The sequence below is a fragment of the Giraffa tippelskirchi genome, chromosome 2 (assembly GCF_054371585.1).
Source record: "Giraffa tippelskirchi isolate mGirTip1 chromosome 2, T2T-mGirTip1v1.2.pri, whole genome shotgun sequence".
Classification (NCBI taxonomy): domain Eukaryota; kingdom Metazoa; phylum Chordata; class Mammalia; order Artiodactyla; family Giraffidae; genus Giraffa; species Giraffa tippelskirchi.
In genome coordinates this window covers 27,414,348-27,433,655 of record NC_137276.1, presented here as the reverse complement: position 1 = coordinate 27,433,655, position 19,308 = coordinate 27,414,348, and the positions used below count along the sequence as shown (strand labels likewise).

General features: G+C 44.1%; 1 protein-coding gene across 3 annotated transcripts in view; it reads left to right on the top strand.

Moving 5' to 3' along the window:
* Window positions 1–19,308, top strand: part of WBP1L (WW domain binding protein 1 like) — a 62,945-nt gene that overhangs the window by 24,431 nt on the left and 19,206 nt on the right. The window contains exon 3 of one of the 3 annotated variants that reach the window (XM_081544974.1): window positions 244–259. The exons of 1 other annotated variant lie outside the window; for it this stretch is intronic. In XM_081544974.1, coding sequence (XP_081401100.1) covers window positions 244–259 — 16 coding nt within the window. Of the gene's footprint in view, window positions 1–243; window positions 260–806; window positions 1,038–19,308 lie in introns of those variants that run through there. One more of the 3 variants, XM_081544982.1, reaches the window with a different exon arrangement.

Genomic DNA, 19,308 nt, shown 5'->3' with positions numbered 1-19,308 from the left:
TTCCTGTACAAAAGCTTGCCTTTAGAGAGCCATTTCTCCATAAACTGCACTTAGAGAAGAAAGTGTGACAAACCTAAGGTAGTGAACTTTTCAGAAGCAAGAGTCGGTTTAAATATAGAGATCTGCTTCACTGGCAACTTGGAGGCTGCGGTGGGACTTGTTGTACCTTTTGTAAGACAAGTGAGGAAAGATGTTGGCACCTGTACATGCAGTCTGTTTATGAAACATAAACTCTCCTGTCAGAGCGAGGGCTCGAGAGGTCAGCACCCAAGGTAACATGTCCTACCTTCGCTGGGAAAGAGGTGCCTCTCCCAGCCCTCTGTGAATTGCATCCATCCCTTGGGAAAGTTGGAACAGCCAGGCGCGGTGCACTGTTGGCAGAGGTGGGGTGGGAAAATTTCTGTGAAACTGACAGCTCCTGGGCCCCGTTTTCTTAACCAAGGAGGAGAAACAATACCCTGGGAGCTCTTAGAATCCCATCATTATTCAGAGAAACGTAGCTCTTTGCAGCGTTAAAGCCTTGATTTATGTACAGTCCAGCCTGCTCAGAGCTGAGGGGAGCAAAGTGGGGTGGGCAGCGGCCTTGTCCCCCTCTCACTGTCGGCTCCAGCCCTAGGTGGGTCCAGGGCTGGACATTTTAGGTTTGCAGCACATCCTTCTCAGTATTCTACAGCAGCTGTCTGGAGTTTTTTCTGCCGTGCCTGAACTGATGTCATTTCCCCCTTGGCAGACAGCTTCAGCTTTGCTGCGTCTGAGATATGTCACGAGAAGGTGGGGGTGGGTCGGAGCCAGGCGGGGGCGGGGGCGGGGGAGGGGGAACAGCGAGGAGAGCAGGAGGAAGAGTGCCTGCTTAGTCCCAGGACTCTGTTTACTTTTTCTTCTTTACTAAGGAAGGCCGGGTAACCGGGAACGCTGAGCACCAGACTCGCCAGGGGAAATGCTACTTCCAAGACCTTAACTTTTCAAAAACCCTTTGTTCCCAACGTTAGTGTGGACGATGCTCTTGCAGGATGCCTTTCCTTTTGGGTCTTAGACAGGTAATGGAACGGGTGGTCCGGGGATTGGGTTCGGAAAGGGAAGAGGGTGAGAGCTTATTTATCGCACTACTTCTTTGGGTGGAGGGAGCCTTTTAGAAAATGTCTCTCAGTTAGAGCAGACCAGCTCCTTACAGAATTTTCCAGCCTTTTCTTCCTGCTTTCTAGTTGCTCCCTACTCCCCCGGCCACTGGGTTCTTAACCCCCCTGTAGCCCTGAGATCTTGCTGGGGTGTCTGTTCTGATTTTCCATTACACACCGTAAAACCATTGCCAAAGCCTTAGCGAGGAAACAGTTGAGGGGTGAGGCCGGGAAAGGGAGAGGCAGAGCAGGATTCCTGATCAAAACCCCTTTTATTCCTTCTCCATTTTGACTGGGTTAGTTAGAAGAGATTTCTTCACAGTTCTCTGCTTCTGAAGAGATTCTGAGTTGGGGTGGGGGGGCCTTCTTTTAAAGGGAAGGGCTCCTTTTAGAGACTTTCTCCTTTTAAGCCTGTGGTCAGGGCTGTGGATCTGAGGGACGTCCTGAATGTCTCAGAGGGGTGGGAGTGGGACTGACCACATTTTGGTCTTCCTGATCGATTTTTCAAAGCCAGCAGACCCCTGTGGCAGAGACTTGATTACTTTGCGAGCTGCCGTTTGAAGTAGGGGCGCTTGAATTATAGCCGGTAACCTAGTGTGGAATGAGAAAACAGTAGCGACCAACTGCGGTCTTCTGAGAACACAGCTGTTGCCAACTATTTGTTCCAGGGCTTCTGAGATCAGGCCACCCCCGCCCCGTCTTTGGTCTGAGAGGCATGTCTGTATCGGCATGTGTAGCTGTAATCAGCAGCGGCTGTAAGCTGCGGTGGGGACAGACACACACTCTTCTGCTGCCTGTTCCTGGGTGAGAAAAAGCCACAGATGTGATCAAACCAGAAGTCTTAGAAAAGAAATATATATGCTGCTAAGGACTGCTGGTTTAACCTCACTCTTAGAAAAGGGCTAGAGTGTCCCTTGGGTGGCCTGGAATTCTTCTCAAAGTAAGCTTTTCTGAAGAGCTCCACACGTTCTATTACTGCTTTTGTTAATGTTCCGAGTTCCTTTGATGCAGAGATAGGAGGAGAGGGTGGGGACCCTATTGGAACACCTCCTCTGTCCCTCAGGAAAGGCTGTCCTTTTGACTTGTGGGCAGAGTAAGCCCTGGCGAGGATTTTGAGCAGCGTTGGAAATAGGAAGCATCTCCTGCTATGTCAGCAGGCGGGGAATAGCAGCTGGAAACTGCCTGATACAGTGGAAAGAGTAGGACTAGGGAGCCAGAAAGACCTGCCTCTGTATCTTGGCTCCCCTGCAGGGTCTCAGAGGCTGCATAACTGCTCTGAACCTTGTCTTGAAAATGATAGAAGCTACTGGAAGAGTTATTGGGAGAATTTGACGAAAGACTATATCTAAAACACTAGCACTTTGGCTAAGTGAGAGTAGGCATTTAGTAAAAACGTAAGAAAAGGGGGAGCTAGAGGACTGGTTTCTAGACAGAGGTGGAGGATATAATGGCAGGAGCTCTTGCCCTGGGATTTGGACATTGTTTGTTGACTGAGACTTGGGAGGCCATTGCTTACTGTAATCTGTACTATAGTAATTACTATAAGCTGTACTCATGTCCAGTAACCTCCGCACAGTTAAGTGAGAGGATGCAGAGCTGGGTGGCATGGCGTGAAGGACTGGGGTGGTTGTGGGGAGCATCTCAGAGGCTGCACAGCAGGGGTGCCTCTAGGTTCTTGTTTCTGAATGAGTTCCTGATAGAGGGCTGGACTTGAGGACCTGCTGAGGCCCTTTCTACCCCAGCCTTCTGTGATTCAAACTTTGCCTGGGAAAACCCTGAGTATCTTTGGTAACATAATTTTGTGTATTTCTAGTATTTCTGTGTCTAACCGTGAAGCTGTGTTCTTTATTGGAGCCATGTAAAAGCCAGCCTTTTAAAAATTACTTGGTGATAATTCTGTTTTTAGAAAATGACACAAAACATGTATCCTGTTAGTCTTTATCATACATTATAGATATAGATATATATACACACACACATATATATATGCTTTCATATATTATTTCCCTCTCAATACACGTAACACACCTATCTTAAGTGGATTGTGATTCTGGTTCTCTGGTAGTGTGTGCTGAGACTTACAGAAGGTAAGCCACTTGTCCAAGGTTGATCAGCTAGCTAGGGAGACGGTCATTAACGTTTATTTGTTTTTGGGTTTTTTTTTTTGCTTGTTTGTTCTGTTGGTTTGTTTTGTTTTAAAACTTTTAAACCCAGGTATTTTCATTCCAAAGCCTGGTGTTTTCCTTGCTATCTACCAGTGTCTATGAAAGTGGAGTTGGATTAATGCATTGCTCCCGCTGGGGCATATTTTCTGAAGTTTCTTTTCTAGGTGGCCCAGGTACCAGATGAGACACATGTCTCTGAGTGCTCTTTTGCATTTCTCATGCACATCGCATCTACTGCATAATTCCACTGCACTTAATGAACGTGGACCTGGCACAAAGGATAAATAAAGCACCATGCTTATCTCCTAGAAATCACACTCTAATGCAGTAGTTCTCATATGCATAAAAATCACCTAGGAGTTGGGTGATTAGAATATAGATTCAGTAGGTGTGGGGCCAGGGCCCAGGAACCTTCATTTCTGTTAAGTTCCCCAGGTAGTTCAGACCTGGTAATATCTAGCCACACTTGGAGAGATTCCACCTCAACTTGGCCCACACCCCTCACCTCCTTCCCTGCACTTTAGTAGCTTGGATATAATTATAAGGGAGTGTGCTAAGCCTGATCTGAGGCTCCAAGGATGAGTAGGAGTTTACCAGACATATGAGCTGGGGAAGGAGCATTCCAGACAGATCAGGTTGGGAGTGTTGTTTTTGTTTTCTCCTGCAGATGAGAAGCAACACTGTCATCTGTGAGTCCTGGTATTAGGTATGCCTGAGATAAGACAAGGACCTTGCTTCAGCAAGTATTGATGTCCTTTATGACGCAGAGAAGGAAGGAAAGCATGAGGGGCCTCAATCTAATGATGAATGTGGCATAAATTCAGTGTCTATAAAGGGCAGCTAGGCCTTGTTGTTGTTTAGTCGATAAGTTTTATCCTGCACCTCTGACTCTTTTGCAGCCCTAGTGGACTGTAGCCCATTAGGCTTCTCTATTCATGGGATTTCCCAGGTGAGAACACTGGAGTGGGTAGCCATTCCCTTCTCCAGGGGAATCTTCCCAACCCAGGGATTGAACCCATGTATCCTGCATTAGCAAGCAGATTCTCTACCACTGAGCCAGCAGGGAAGCCTTAGTCTGTGTTAGTTCTTCCAGTTAAGGGACAGTTAAGACAACCCCCTGGAAGCTACAGGGTTAACTAGAGAATAGTATTTTTGTGCTTACTGATGCTGAAGATCTGAAGAGTATCACCTGCTGTACCTTTGGGCTGTGGCACCACATGGCATATTTTAGGTATAACATGTAGTTGAGTATGCCATCCCTTCATTATCTGGCAAGATCAGAAAATGAGTTTTCTGGTTAAGAGGGAATCTATCCTGTATAGCTAGCAGATGAATTACTGATTTTCAAAGGACAAGATTACAACAGAATGTTCTTGGTCTGCTGATTTGAATGAATTCTACTTCATGTTTAATTCAGAAGGTATTGATTTTATAATGCTGGAAATTCTTGTGACCAACATCTCTATCTGAAAAGTATTGAGCACCTGTTCTACTCAAAGCATGTTGTGGATACAAAGGGGTAGAAACTTTATCCCCGTCCTCACAGGCAGGGGGCGTAGAACAAGCTCACAGATGATGGAACTTGAGGCAGGTGGCGGTGAGGGACATTAGGAACGGAGTAGTACGGTTCAGAGGTGTGGAAAGGTGGCTTTTGCAGGTGGTCCTTTCCACAGTCCAGTGGTCTCAGTTGTCACACAGTGGGTGTGGGGAAGGACCAGTGCGAGTTCTAACTGCAGGAATGTAGCCTAGATCCATCAAGACAATAATTTATATTCTGCCCCTCGAATGTTGCCTTTCTCTAGGAAAAGTATCCCCTGGGATGTCCTTATTGATGAAGTGTGATGATCCCTGGTACTGAAATAAGTCATCCCCAGTGACGCTGCGGTGGGCCTGGGGCCTTTTCAGGCAGTGTGCCCTTCCCAGGTTGGAATGTATGGGGTAGAGGCACCGGGGGCTGTTTACTGTATTGTTTTTTTTAAAGATTTATTTGTTTATTAGCCGCACTGGGTCTTCGTTGCTGCGCGGGCTTTCTCTACTGGGGCTGAGCAGGGGCTAGTCTTCGTTGTGGTGGGTGGGCTTTCTAGAGCACAGGCTCAGTGGTTGTGGCACAGGGGCTTAGCTGCCCCACATCATGTGAGATCTTCCTGGAACAGGGATCAAACCCATGTCTCCTGCACTGGCAGGTGGATTCTTAACCGCTAGACCACCAGAGAAGTTTTGCATTAGGCCCTTGCGTGGCCTGATGCTGAATATGACAGAGTAGCCAGAGTGTTGAACCCTAGTTACTCCCTGGACACAGTCAGAAATCTCCGGGACTCCCAAGGACAACACTGAAAGTGCTGTGATGGAGCCACAAGTGGGAGGGCATGCCCAGGGAGAGGGCTGAGGGAATTTGCTAACTTCTAATTTAACCCCTTCGCTGCCAGACATGATACTTTGATTGTTTCATCATGACAGCCACCCATGTGGTAGGAGTTCTTATCTCCTTTCTCCTCCTATGAGGCAACTGAAACTAAGAAGTTAACTCTTCGAAATCACAGAGCTCCAGTGTGGCGGTGGTAACTCTAGAGGCAGATGTCCTCGGTGTTGTCCTGCTCTTGCATGTCATAGGGAGAGTTTCTGCACCAAATCTGCTGTCAGACTGCTTCCCTACAGCCCTGTTCTCTGTCTGGGACTGAGTGTCCCAGTCACCATTACTCTCCTGTGTGGGCTTCTTTATCTTTGATACCAGGTTTAGGAGATAGTAAGCGAGACCCTGCTGGAAGGGAGCTGGCTTTATATAAGGCAGCAGACACCAAGGTAGCACTTGTTTGTACTACCAGAGGTGGAAGCTAAGATCATATTGGAACTGATTTGTAAAAGTCTGTGAATACTACAAGCGAGAGCTCCTTAGAACACCTCAGTTCCCTACTGTCACCTAACGGAAAGGGTGGTTCTCATCTAAGCCTTTCAAGTGATTCTTTTAGACACACCCCCGCCCGCCCGCCCCTCCCCCCCCCCCCCCCCCCGCTACCATCCGTCTCTGTTGCAAAAAGCTGCTTTTTTAGAGGAAAGTGCTTGTTTTTTTTTATCACATTCCTGTTATCAAAGCAAAGAGAAACCAGCAGACTGGACAGTAACTCAGTGGAAAAGAAGAGTGTATCTGCTGATTTTGAAACTTTTATCCAGAATGGGGCCAAAGAAAACATTCACTTCCTCCAGTAATATGCCATGAGTTTGATCCACCCCCTCCCACCCCTTTTCCTTGAAGAGGTAAATTTTAGTCCAGGAAAAGAGTAACATGGGGCTACTTGGGGGGAATAAAAACCAAACTGTTGTATAAAATTTCTTCCCCTACCCTGACTCTCTAACACCTGGATGACAGTTCCTCCTTGGCACTAATCTTGATTCTGTTTGTTGATTTGTAGCGACAGTGAGTTGAAACAGCCCTGCAAATTTGACCTGGTTTAGCCATTTCTGTGCTTGCTCTGTAGCCATTGGTCCTCTGGGAAGGACTCAACTGGACTTGAACCTGGACCTACCTCAGGAGAGGCATCTGTTGCTGACAATGGAGATTCAATGCGATGTCACTTGCTTGACCTGTCTTGTTCTTTTAACTGAAAGAGATAGGAGGGGCAGTGGCAGAAAATACACATCTCAGGGGAGAGGGAGACAGGCTTTGAAGACGGGCAGCTGGAGTGTGACACAGTGACTTCTTTTTCTACAAGTGGTGAATTGTTTGCTGGGACTGAGGTGCATAGAAGACATTGGTTCCCTCGGGCATTGCATCAAGGGATTCAGAGTATACTTTATTGTTTGGTTCTCTTGCTTAACACACGTTCTCAGGAGCTTCCACTGAACTGTGACACATGGTCTCGTTGTTGGTTTCAAATAATATTGCACAGCCTATCCTATGGTTTTCTTCAAGGTTTGGAAATCCTTGGGACACCCCCCCCTCCCACAGGCAGTAAGTAGTGTGAATACCTATGACCTCCCACTCCTTGGGGTGTGGTTGTGGAGTGTGGTGAGGAAGCCTCGGATAGGCTGGGATGGGCTGCCAACAGAAATAGAATGTGCAATCATTTCCCTGCCTTGGGAGTAAGATTCCGGGTTGATGGACCAGGCTCAGATTGTGCTGTGTTACTGTAAGCCTGTCATAGCCAGAGAGCCTTGGGTCGGTCTCAAGTCATCATGTGAAATTACGTTGCCACAGCCCTGGCGTAACCCTTGGAGGATCCCTTTGCGCTGCTGCTTATACAGCATAGCTAAGAGGCATGGGGAGCATGGGGGAGGACCATCCCGTGGGGTTACTTTATCGTCAAGTCACCAGGATGTGTACTTTCTGAAGGTTTTTGTGTGTCTAATCCTTTGCTGGGAGGTGCACTTGTGAGATTGATTTCATCCTTCTCTTAGGGAATTTACAGAGTGGTTGGGGAGCCCAAAGGACAATCAGCTGACAAAGACTGGATGAAACATGATTCTGCACTGAGTTGTGTGGTTCAGTTTGGCTGGAATGGTGGTTCTAAACTAAGAGCAATTTGCCCCCCTCCCCAAGGGACTTTTAGCAATGTTTGGCTATTGTTGATTGTTGCAACAACCAGCCGGGAGTGGAGTGGGGTGTTGATACTGGCATCTAGTGATAGTGGCCAGGGATGCTGCTTAACATCCTATAATGCGCAGGAGGGTCCCTGCAGCAAAGAATTATCTGACTCCAAATGTCAGTACAGTTGTCCCTTAGTATTCACAAGAGTTTGGTTCCACAAGCCCTGCAGATAACCAAAATCTGAGGCTGCTCAAGTCCTCCATGTAAAATAACTGTGTACACTTGGCTTTCAGCATATGTAGGTTCTGCATCTGTGGATTCGGCTCATCTGGGATTGATCCTGTGGTACCAACGGCTGATGAGCCAAGGTGGAGACAGGATGGGCAGAAAACTACTGCTGCATAGTGCATGGCACTCTGCTCAGGAGGCAGTCACAAGCCACAGGCCTCAGGGCAGGTGAACTGAGATGTTTAATAAAGAGGAAGGAAATACGGGTACTTTTCCCTGCTGCTTTCTAAGCAGTATGCATTATCTGCCCAGAAGTTTAGAATCTTAACATCTTGGTTGCCCCAATCAGCAGGAACTATGCCTTCTCAAGGCCAGATATAGAGTTCATTTTTTATGGCCAGTAGATAAGATTAAACTCTTTTGAAATTGATATTTTATCTCTGAAAAATCTGAACAACCCCCACTCAGAAGGGTAGAATCTCAAAATTGCCCAAATATCAATAACTTTATACAGCTTAAAAAACAATCGTCATTTAGTCACTCAGTCATGTCTGGCTGTTGTGACCCCACTAACTATAACCCACCAGTCTCCTCCGTCCATGTCATTTTCCAGGCAAGAATACTGCTATGGGTTGCCATTTCCTTCTCCAGAAGATCTTCCCAACCCAGGGGTGGAACCTGCATCTCCTGCTTAACAGGCAGATTCTTTACCATTAGCCTCCTGGGGAGCCCTAAAGAACAGTTAAGCTACAGTTATTTTAATAACAATCCGTATTTCAAGCTGGATGCCTACTGCTGTGGCCCTTATTGTTGTTGTTCAGTCGCTCAGGTGTGTCCGACTCTTTGTGAATCCATGGACTGCACCACGCCAGGCTTCCCTGTCCTTCACCCTCTCCTGGAGATTGCTCAGACTCATGTCCATTGAGACAGTGATGCCATCCAACCGTCTCATCCTCTGTTGTCCCCTTCTCCTCCTGTCTTCTATCTTTCCCAGCATCAGGGTCTTTTCCAATGAGTCGGCTCTTTGCATCAGGCGGCCAAAGTGTTGGAGCTTCAGCTTCCGCATCAGTCCTTCCATTGAATATTCAGGATTGATTTCCTTAGGGTTGACTGGTTGGATCTCCTTGCAGTCCAAGGGACTCTCAAGAGTCTCCTCCAGCATCACAGTTTGAAGGCATCAGTTCTTCGGCACTCAGCTTTTTAATTGTCCAGCTCTCATGTCCATACATGACTACTGGAAAAACCATAGCTTTGACTATATGGACCTTTGTAAGCAAAGTAATATCTCTGCTTTTTAATATGCTGTCCAGGTTTGTCATTGCTTTTCTTCCAAGGAACAAGCGTCTTTTAATTTCATGGCTGCAGTCACTGTTCATAGTGACTGTGAATAAAATAAAATCTGTCACTGTGTCCATTGTTTCCCCATGTGTTTGTCATGAAGGGATGGGACCGGATGCCACGATCTTCGTTTTTTGAATGTTGAGTTTTAAGCTAGCTTTTTCACTCTCCTCTTTCACCTTCATCAAGAGGCTCTTTAGTTCCTCTTCACTTTTCTGCCATTTGGGTGGTGTCATCTGCGTATCTGAGGTTGTTGATATTTCTCCCAGCAGTCTTGGTTCTAGCTTGCCCTTCATCCAGGAGGGCATTTCACATGATGTACTCTGCTGAGAAGTTAAATAAACAGGATGACAATATACAACCTTGACGTACTCCTTTCCCAATTTTGAACCAGTCCATTGTTCCATGTCCAGTTCTAACTATTGCATTATAATCTATCTTTGATAACAGAAAAGGCAGATACTAAATTCCCCTTCTTCTAAATCATCTGATGTCTCTTTTAATCTTTAGATGTCAGGTCTTAAAATTCAGACAGTTCTTTAAGGTTATTCAATCTCTTGAAGAAAGCCTCTGAATTCTGAAGATTTTAAAAAGTCTTGTATCTGTTCACACAGGGGTAACATTTTTAATGTAACCTTTGTTGAGGTAGAAGCCAGTGGTTTCCTTGAACTTTTTATTGGCAATAAATCTCTGTTACTGGTCTCTAGTGGAGGAGGGCACGGTAACCTACTCCAGTATTCTTGCCCGGAGAATCCCATGGACAGAGGAGCCTAGCGGGCTACAGTCCATAGGGTCGCAAAGAATCAGACGTGACTGAGTGGCTGAGCACTGGTCTTTAGACAGTCAGGCACACGAGACAAGTCCCATTATTATTAATATTCCTTTTGCTCCCACCAAAAGCCTGGTGCAGTGGGATGGAACTACTGAGAAAAAAAATGAGGTTAAATTTAGAATTTTGCTTCAAGTGCAAAAGGGCTCTGAGACCCCATGTGTCCTTCACTGTCCAGTGAAACTGTCGTGAATCTTTCTCAAAGTACATCAGCAACAAGTTAACATGTACCTTCAATAATTCATATCCCCTGAAAACTGCATCTCTTTTTGGGCAAAGAAGTGATTATTTGATTTGATCAAGAGCCATTTTCAAGGTAAAACAAAGACTTGATGAGCTAGAGCCCAGTCATGGAAAGAATACTGAACCAAAAGTCAGAAGATCAGAGTTTTGACAGTCTCAGTGCTGTCATCCGCAGCCTTAGGCTAGGTGTCAATTCCTGCTTTGTAAGCTAAGGGTGGTAGCACTTCTGATCTCTTGGGTGCTGGCTGGCAGGCTCAAACGTGAGGCTGACTGTTAAAGAAATTTGAAAAGCTTTTGAGTCCTGTATAAATGTGTATTATATAAACTGACTGGATATATGTGTGTTGTGAATATAACCATCATTGTTTCAAATTATGGCCCTGAGTCTTTGCCATATTATTGAGGAAAAAAAAAAAAGGAATGAATTGTGTTGATTGGATTGTATTTGAGGCACAAAATGAACCTGAATATTTTAGGAAGATTTTCAGCAATAAGAACTGAAACAGAAGTGTGTTTTTTTTTTAACCTAACAGTTTACTAATTACAAAGTTCCTCAAAGAGCAAAGTCCATGTCTTATCTGTCATTTTTGTGCCTGTCAGCATCCAGCACGAAAGTTTAGGATAACTGCTAATCATTCAGTTTTTTTTCCACTAAAATTCAGGCTTTAGATCCAGAAAACTTGTTCTAGCTGTGTGATCACTCTGAATCTCGGTTTCCTGGTTTCCTGTAAAAAGAGAGGAATATGTTAAATGGGTAAAATCGCCCAGCCAGATGCTTGATTCACACAGGCACCCGGTAGAACTTGGTTCTCTGTCTTATTTCCTGAGTGTTGTGGCGGGAGGTTTTCCTGACTGGCTAGAGGTATTCTCAGTGAAGGTACCTATTTTGCATGGCATGTGTAAGATGTAGCTGGAGCCTCGGTCTAGAGAGTTCAGATGTCTGCCATTTATATTTGGGCCTCTGAGCAGGCCTTAACCTCAGAGAGAGGATGAATGGGGTATTACTGAACTGGAGAGCAGGAGGAGCTTATCAGATGCCCACAGAGGGTAGGCAGTGACATGCTTGAGTCAAGCAGATGGAGTTTTTGGACAGTAGAGGTTTTGGGGAGGCTGAGGTGGAGCTAAGGCCATGTATGTCTGTGACCCTATCTAATATGGCCCTGGGATTTTCAGAAGCTGGAAATCAGAATTTCTGTATGAATCCTTTTCATTTTAAGATGTTGACAGTTAATTTCTTTTTTTTTTTTTTTTAATTGTAAAACAAAGGTACCACGTGGCCTTAGAACTCAGTAGTGGGCCCTTTGTGGCCCATGGGCGAGCAGTTTGCAATCCGTGCTTTCAAACAGGAGGGACAGGGATACACCTAATACAGAAGGAAAGGACTTGGCCTCCTGACCAGCTGTGGAGACACTATAGTAGAATTGCCTTCCTGCTCTGTCTGAGTGCCACTTGCTTTATCACATGCTACCTGCTATTTTGTCCCTCAGCTTTGCACCAGCCCTTGCGGAAGATGGCATACTTCTCGGTACATTTATTCTATGGCAGAAGATGCCAGTGATTAGGGATTGCCAGGATACCTCAAGGGAGAACTGTTTTTCCTCTAAGTGTCCGGGGTGAAAGTGGCAGGTTAACCCAGTGTCCTGATCTGCTGCCACCGGCCAGACCCCACAGGCCTCCATGCACTGGGACATCAACAAGTTGCCTTTAATAAAACCACAGGCTATGTTGCAACTTCCGATCTCCGCTCTGGGATTTTCCTACCAGGATCAAGTGGCTTTTTCTGAGTTTGTTATTCAAGTTCCTAATAGCAACACAGGAAATGGGTTTTAATTTCTTTGCTGGCTGCTCTGTTTGGGGGCTGTTTAATGAGACTCCAGTTGCAGTGAAGCTTTGGTTGTAGCAGGACTGGTGTGGATAGCAGCATACCTGACATTTCACCTTTTTTTAAAATTATGTTTATGATCTGTTTGTATTTTTTTATGAAGTGAGGCAGGAGAGCGTAAGTAATTTTATGTGCTATGATATGATTCTAAGTGGCAACCCTTGAGGGTTACTGTTGGGATGTGTTTAAGATTATAGAAAGAGACTGTTCCACTTTTAGAGGTAAAGAAATGTGTATGCTGTATGTTTGTTATAAATTTAGGGCAATGGTTGTTGAATTTAAATATATGTGAGCATAACCAGGGGAGTGTGCTTTTTTTTAAACTTTTTATTGTGTAGTATAGTGTAGCTGATTAACAATGTGAGTATCAGGTGGACAGCAAAGCTGTACATATACATGTATACACTCAGGGGAGAGTATATTAAAAGGCAAATCTTCAGTCTCTACCCCCAGAGGTTCTCAGTCTACATTCTTAACAAATATCCCAAGTGATTTGGGGCCTATGGACCACACTTTGGGAAATGCACCTCTATTTTGTTGTCTTTGTTGTCTAAATGTGTTCATGGCCACTTGAGGGCAGATTCACTTATTTGTGAGGTGCCCTGGTTTGTTCTGATTCACTGTGCTGTGCTACCTCAGATTCTTGGAGAGAGTCAGTCTCTGAGAGTCCTAGAGAGAATCGTTCAGGAGACCCTTGCAAGTTGACATACAGGGACTGAGTCCCTACTGCAACAGGGGTCCCAGGAACTCTCCTTCAGCAGCACACACTGCCACTAAATCTTGAAGCAGCTCCCCACATTGGTTGTAGGCTTTTTCCAAGTGTGTCACTAGCTCCGGGGTTTAGCTTTACCCTTTAAGGTACTTTCAGTTCAGTTCAGTCGGCTCAGTCGTGTCTGACTCTTTGCGACCCCATGAACCGCAGCATGCCAGCCCTCCCTGTCCATCACCAACTCCCGGAGTTCACCCAAACTCATGTCCATCGAGTCAGTGATGCCATCCAGCCATCTCATCCTCTGTCGTCCCCTTCTCCTCCTGCCCCCAATCCTTCCCAGCATCAGGGTCTTTTCCAGTGAGTCAATTCTTCGCATGAGGTGGCCAAAGTATTGGAGGTTCAGCTTCAACATCAGTCCTTCCAATGAACACCCAGGGCTGATCTCCTTTAGGATGGACTGGTTGGATCTCCTTGCAGTCCAAGGGACTCTCAAGAGTCTTCTCCAACACCACAGTTCAAAAGCATCAATTCTTCGGTGCTCAGTTTTCTTCACAGTCCAACACTCATATCCATACATGACTACTGAAAAAACCATAGCCTTGACTAGATGGACCTTTGTTGGCAAAGTAATGTCTCTGCTTTTTAGTATGCTCTCTAGGTTGGTCATAACTTTCCTTCCAAGGAGGAAGCGTCTTTTAATTTCATGGCTGCAGTCACCATCTGCAGTGATTTTGGAGCCCAGAAAAATAAAGTCTGACACTGTTTCCACTGTTTTCCCATCTATTTCCCATGAAATGATGGGACCGGATGCCATGATCTTAGTTTTCTGAACGTTGAGCTTTAAGCCAACTTTTTCACTCCTCTCTTTCACTTTCATCAAGAAGCTCTTTAGTTCTTCTTCACTTTCTGCCATAAGGGTGGTGTCATCTGCGTATCTGAGGTTATTGATATTTCTCCCAGCAATCTTGATTCCAGCTTGTGCTTCTTCTAGCCCAGCGTTTCTCATGATGTACTCTGCATATAAGTTAAATAAGCAGGGTGACAATATACAGCCTTGATGTACTCCTTTTCCTATTTGGAACCAGACTGTTATTCCATGTCCAGTTCTAACTGTTGCTTCCTGACCCGCATACAGATTTCTCAAGAGGCAGGTCAGATGGTCTGGTATTCCCGTCTCTTTCAGAATTTTCCACAGTTATTGTGATCCACACAGTCAGAGGCTTTGGCATAGTCAATAAAGCAGAAATAGATGGTTTTCTGGAACTCTCGTGCTTTTTCCATGATCCATTGGATGTTGGCAATTTGATCTCTGGTTCCTCTGCCTTTTCTAAAACCAGCTTGAACATCTGGAAGTTCACAGTTCACATACTGTTGAAGCCTGGCTTGGAGATTTTGGAGCATTACTTTACTAGCGTGTGAGATGAGTGCAATTTTGCGGTATTTTGAGCATTCATTGGCATTGCCTTTCTTTGGGATTGGGATGAAAACTGACCTTTTCCAGTCCTGTGGCCACTGCTGAGTTTTCCAAATTTGCTGGCATATCGAGTGCAGCACTTTGACAGCATCATCTTTCAGGATTTGAAATAGCTCAACTGGAATTCCATCCACTCCACTAGCTTTGTTTGTAGTGATGCTTCCTAAGGCCCACTTGACTTCACATTCCAGGATGTCTGGCTCTAGGTGAGTGATCACACCATCGTGATTATCTGGGTCGTGAAGATCTTTTTTGTACAGTTCTTCTGTGTATTCTTGCCACCTCTTCTTAATATTTTCTGCTTCTTTTAGGTCCATACCATTTCTGTCCTTTATCGAGCCCATCTTTGCATGAAATGTTCCCTTGGTATCTCTGATTTTCTTGAAGAGATCTCTAGTCTTTCCCATTCTGTTGTTTTCCTCTATTTCTTTGCATTGATCGTTGAGGAAGGCTTTCTTATCTCTCCTTGCTATTCTTTGCAACTCTGCATTCAAATGGGAATATCTTTCTTTTTCTCCTTGGCTTTTGGCTTCTCTTCTTTTCACCAGCGTATGGGAGACTGGGTGCTCCTTAGCCATGGAACTGGAGCTTTGAGCCCTTAAGGGGTAAAGCACACTATTAAATCTGATGGGTGAGGCTGAATCTTACCAGATTAGATTTATTGGCTTGATTAGAGAAGCATGCCCAGGCTATTTGTCCTTCCAGAAAATGACTGAGCTCAACAAAACAGCATAAAAATCCATTCCTAGTACCCTAGTGCATGCAAAGCAGAATCTTGGTTCACATCTTAGCAGGGGCTTGCCCCTTAGAAAGGAAGAAACCATAGCTAGCAAAGCTTAAAGGAGTAACTGTCATATGTAGTATACCTTGGGAAGAATACAAAAGGAGAATGTGACAGTCCCTACCATCAAAGGGAGATTAGAGTAACACCTGGGAAACAATGGGCCGGGACTCCTGTAGAATCATCCCTCTGCCTCAGTTTACTTTCCTTCATCCCCAACTCTTCTGTAATGTCCTTCCACCCTTGGGGACTTCCCTGGTGGTCCATTGATTTAGACTCTGCTTCCACTGCAGGGGGCATGTGTTCCGTCCCTGGTTGGGGAATTAAGATCCTACATGCTGCACAGTGCAGCTGGAAAAAAAAAAAGTGTGCCTTTGAGCAGTTCTTCTTGTTTGCTTCAGCTCTTCAAACAGCCTTAAAACTGTTAGTAGGAGAAAAGTGATTTTAACTCCTTATTATGAAAATAAAGGTAAATTCACAAAACTTTATAAAGAGTGTATTTATATTTTATGACCACTTGCAAAGGACATGAAAGTGTGTCATTTTTAGAATTTAAAGATTCTGTCTCGGTGTGCGAGTGTGTTCAGTCACTTCAACTCTTTGTGACCCCAGACTGTAGGGGTCACAGTGACCCCGTGGACTGTAGCCTGCCAGTCTCCATCCATGGAATTCTCTGGGCAAGAATACTGGAGTGGATTGCCATGCCCTCCAAGAGTCTGTCTAGGATAGAACAAAAATAGCTGATTCTGAGTTAAAGGTGCTTGTCTGTTGCACAAGGCATATGAGGTCTGGCCTCATTCTGAATTCTCAATACTTCCTTTCACACTACTCTTGCTTAGATTCACTGTGCTCAGCCATGCTAGCCTTCTGTCTTTTCCTAGAGCACACCAGTTTCATTCTTGCATTGGTGTCTTGGCATGCACTTGACATTCTCTCTGCCTAGAACACATTTCCCACAGGTCTGCTTAAGCTAGCTCCTTTTCATCATTCATCACTCAATTCAGACATCACCTTCTCAGTGAGGCCTTTCCTGACTGCCCCATCTAAAGCCCTTTGTCCTCTTATCCTGTTTTAATATCTTTATGAAGCTTATTAGTACTTTAAATTCTAATTTCACTTGTTAATTTTCAGTCTTCCCTCACTGGAATATATTTAAGATCTTTTTGTCTTGGTTGTTCTCCAGTTTCAAACAGTATGCCCAGATGTGAGTTTATTATTGTCTGAAAATATACCATCTTTAATCCGTTGTCTCTTTAAATATTGACTCCATTTTCTTCTTTCCTTCTTTAGCTTCTTATTTCTTATTTTCCATTTTTGTGTTTTCTCTTAATTGGTAGAAGCTGGTTGCTGATAATTTTCTCAGATCTGCTTTCCAGTTTACTGATTCTCTCTTTAACATGATCTAATCTCTGTGTAAACCTCCTGTTGAATTTTTAATTTTAATAACTGTTTTTCTACAAGTTGTATTTTTTTCCTGCAATCCATTTGGTCATTGTTTCTTTTTTAGTATGTTCTTTTCTCATGTTTTTCATTTTTTCTTTTTGGCTTTAATCATTTGAAACATGATTATACAGTTGTATTACATGTATTACATGTATTACATGATTAAACATGTAATACAGTTTATCTGATCATTCTATTAAGGTTTTTTTTTTTAGAGAGTCTTACCCTGCTATTAATTGAATTTCCCACATCTTGTTTGTATTTTTACATAGTTTTTGTATTTTGCTTGAGCTCATCTTCAGCAGAGAGCTTTATTCATTGGCATCTTTCGTGCTGTGATTGAGGGTAGGTCTCTTTAGAATTTTACATTTCTTCTGCCAGATGTCTCATTCTGGGACTACTTTTTGTGTTAGACTTTTGGCCTGGGGATTCTCAGACTATGTAGTTCAGTTGAGTTCAGTCCCTCAGTTGTGTCCGACTCTTTGCGACCCCATGGACTGCAGCACGCCAGGCTTCCCTGTCCATCACCAGCTCCTGGAGTTTGCTCAAACTCGCGTCCATTGCATTGGTGATGCCATCCAACCATCTCATCCTCTGTCGTCCCCTTCTCCTCCCACCTTCAATCTTTTCCAGCATCAGGTTCTTTTCCAATGAGTCGGTTCTTCACATCTGGTAGCCAAAGGATTGGAGTTTCAGCTTCAGCATCAGTCCTTCCAATGAAGATTGAGGACTGATTTCCTTTAGGATTGACTGGTTGGATCTCCTTGCAATTCAAGAGACTTTCAAAAGAGTCTTCTCCAACACCACAGTTCAAAAGCATCAATTCTTCGGCACTCCTCTCTTAACAGTTCAGATCTCAATAGCCTGTGGAAAGGCTTGTAGTTACAGATTATTAGAAGAGATACTTTTCCCCTCTCAATTCAGACCTTTCTTATTGTCGCTGTGTGCCAGTGAGCTCTTTTTTCTAGTCTGCTGTCTCTCTCTGAGAGTCTTCACCTTACATTGGAACTCAGTTCCCTGTTTTATGTGGACTCAAGAAAATAAAACAGCTCCTTTCCATGGCAACTGGAAAGACCTGATCTCATTTATCACTGTAGTTTCTAGTTCCCCACCCCCAACATTTTTGGCCCTGGGGTTCTTCCTTGCTTTCAGCTATATAATTAAAAGAATATTATTATATTTTTTAAGTTACCTACTCAGTTATATTGTCAGAAGCAGGATCTTTCCCCCCTAGAGTCTCTTGCTTAGTGCAGTAGCTCTAGCATCTAACACAATGCCTGGCTTGCGGAGAAAGTGATATTAATACATATTTGTTATTCAATTTTAGAAATGGGTGTTTCCATTAGGAAACCATTCCTCTTCCCTGTAGAGAAGGCCAGAGATGGTATTCCAAATTCACTCATATCCAACAGCCAAGAGATTTAGCATTTGTGATTTAGCAACCTGTGAAGGATTTCAGTTTCCCTGTTTTTCAGTATTAAACGTTAGTGCTTTCCTAAGGGCATGAAGATGCTGTTGCCAGTTGCTAGCAGGGTTTTCCAGCCTCGTAAATTGGCAAATTAAAACCATCCCTGGGGAACTATTATTGCCCAGTGTCTCTTTTTATGCTGGCATTTTGTAAGTTTTTACACTGATTAAATTGACCTTTACAGTGGCTTAGCTAAGAATAGCGACTCAAAGACATGGAAACTCGTAAGAAAAATGATGTTAGTCCCATAGTTTATGCTGCCGCCAAAGAGATGAGATAATTTTTTGCATATGTGCAAAGGTGTACTATTCATCCTTTTCCATTGTAAAAAATGTTCTTTCCAGTTCAGTGTTGGTCTTGCTTACTGGTTCTTCCTGCCTGTGCTTTTTGTTTGGTGACCATATATGCCCTGTTTCTTAGAGCAGCTGGTCACTGTGCTACCAGAAGTCACACCTATATATAACAAATGAAAATTTTAAGGGTCATCACCACAGTTATTCTGAGGTGAAAGACCTCAGCATAAGAGCATGTGTTATTCACTCAAAGTTCCTTTTTAAAAAACAAGTCTACATTTCTTGTATTTTGGGGCCAGGAGTTTGTGCAGATGGAAACATTGCTGAGAAGTATCTTTAAAATGCAGATATCGTCTTATCCCCACTCACCTAACTCCCTACCTACTTTTTCAACCATCTCCTAGCTAAAGGACTTTGCTTGTGCCGTTTCCTTTGTTCTTCCCACCGCTCTTCCTTGGTTACTAACTTTCTCACCATCCTGGCAATCTCAGTTCAGGCATACCTTCCTCACAGCTGTCTGGACGTCCTTAACCAGTTTGTAGTTCTTATCTGTTGTAAACTCTTAGCAAATGAGGTGTTCTTCCTTCCTACTTGCAGTTTTATCTGTATGATTACTTTATCATCTTTCATTAGACTTTAAGATCCATGAGGGTAAAGACCATGACTGTTCTGGCCTTTATTTATTTTTAAGCTTGTTTTATTTTATTTTAACATTTTATTTATTTATTTTTGACTGTGATGGGTCTTCATTGCTGCATGCAGGCTTTCTCTAGTTGTAGCAAGTGGGGGCTACTCTCTAGTGGTACGCAGACTTC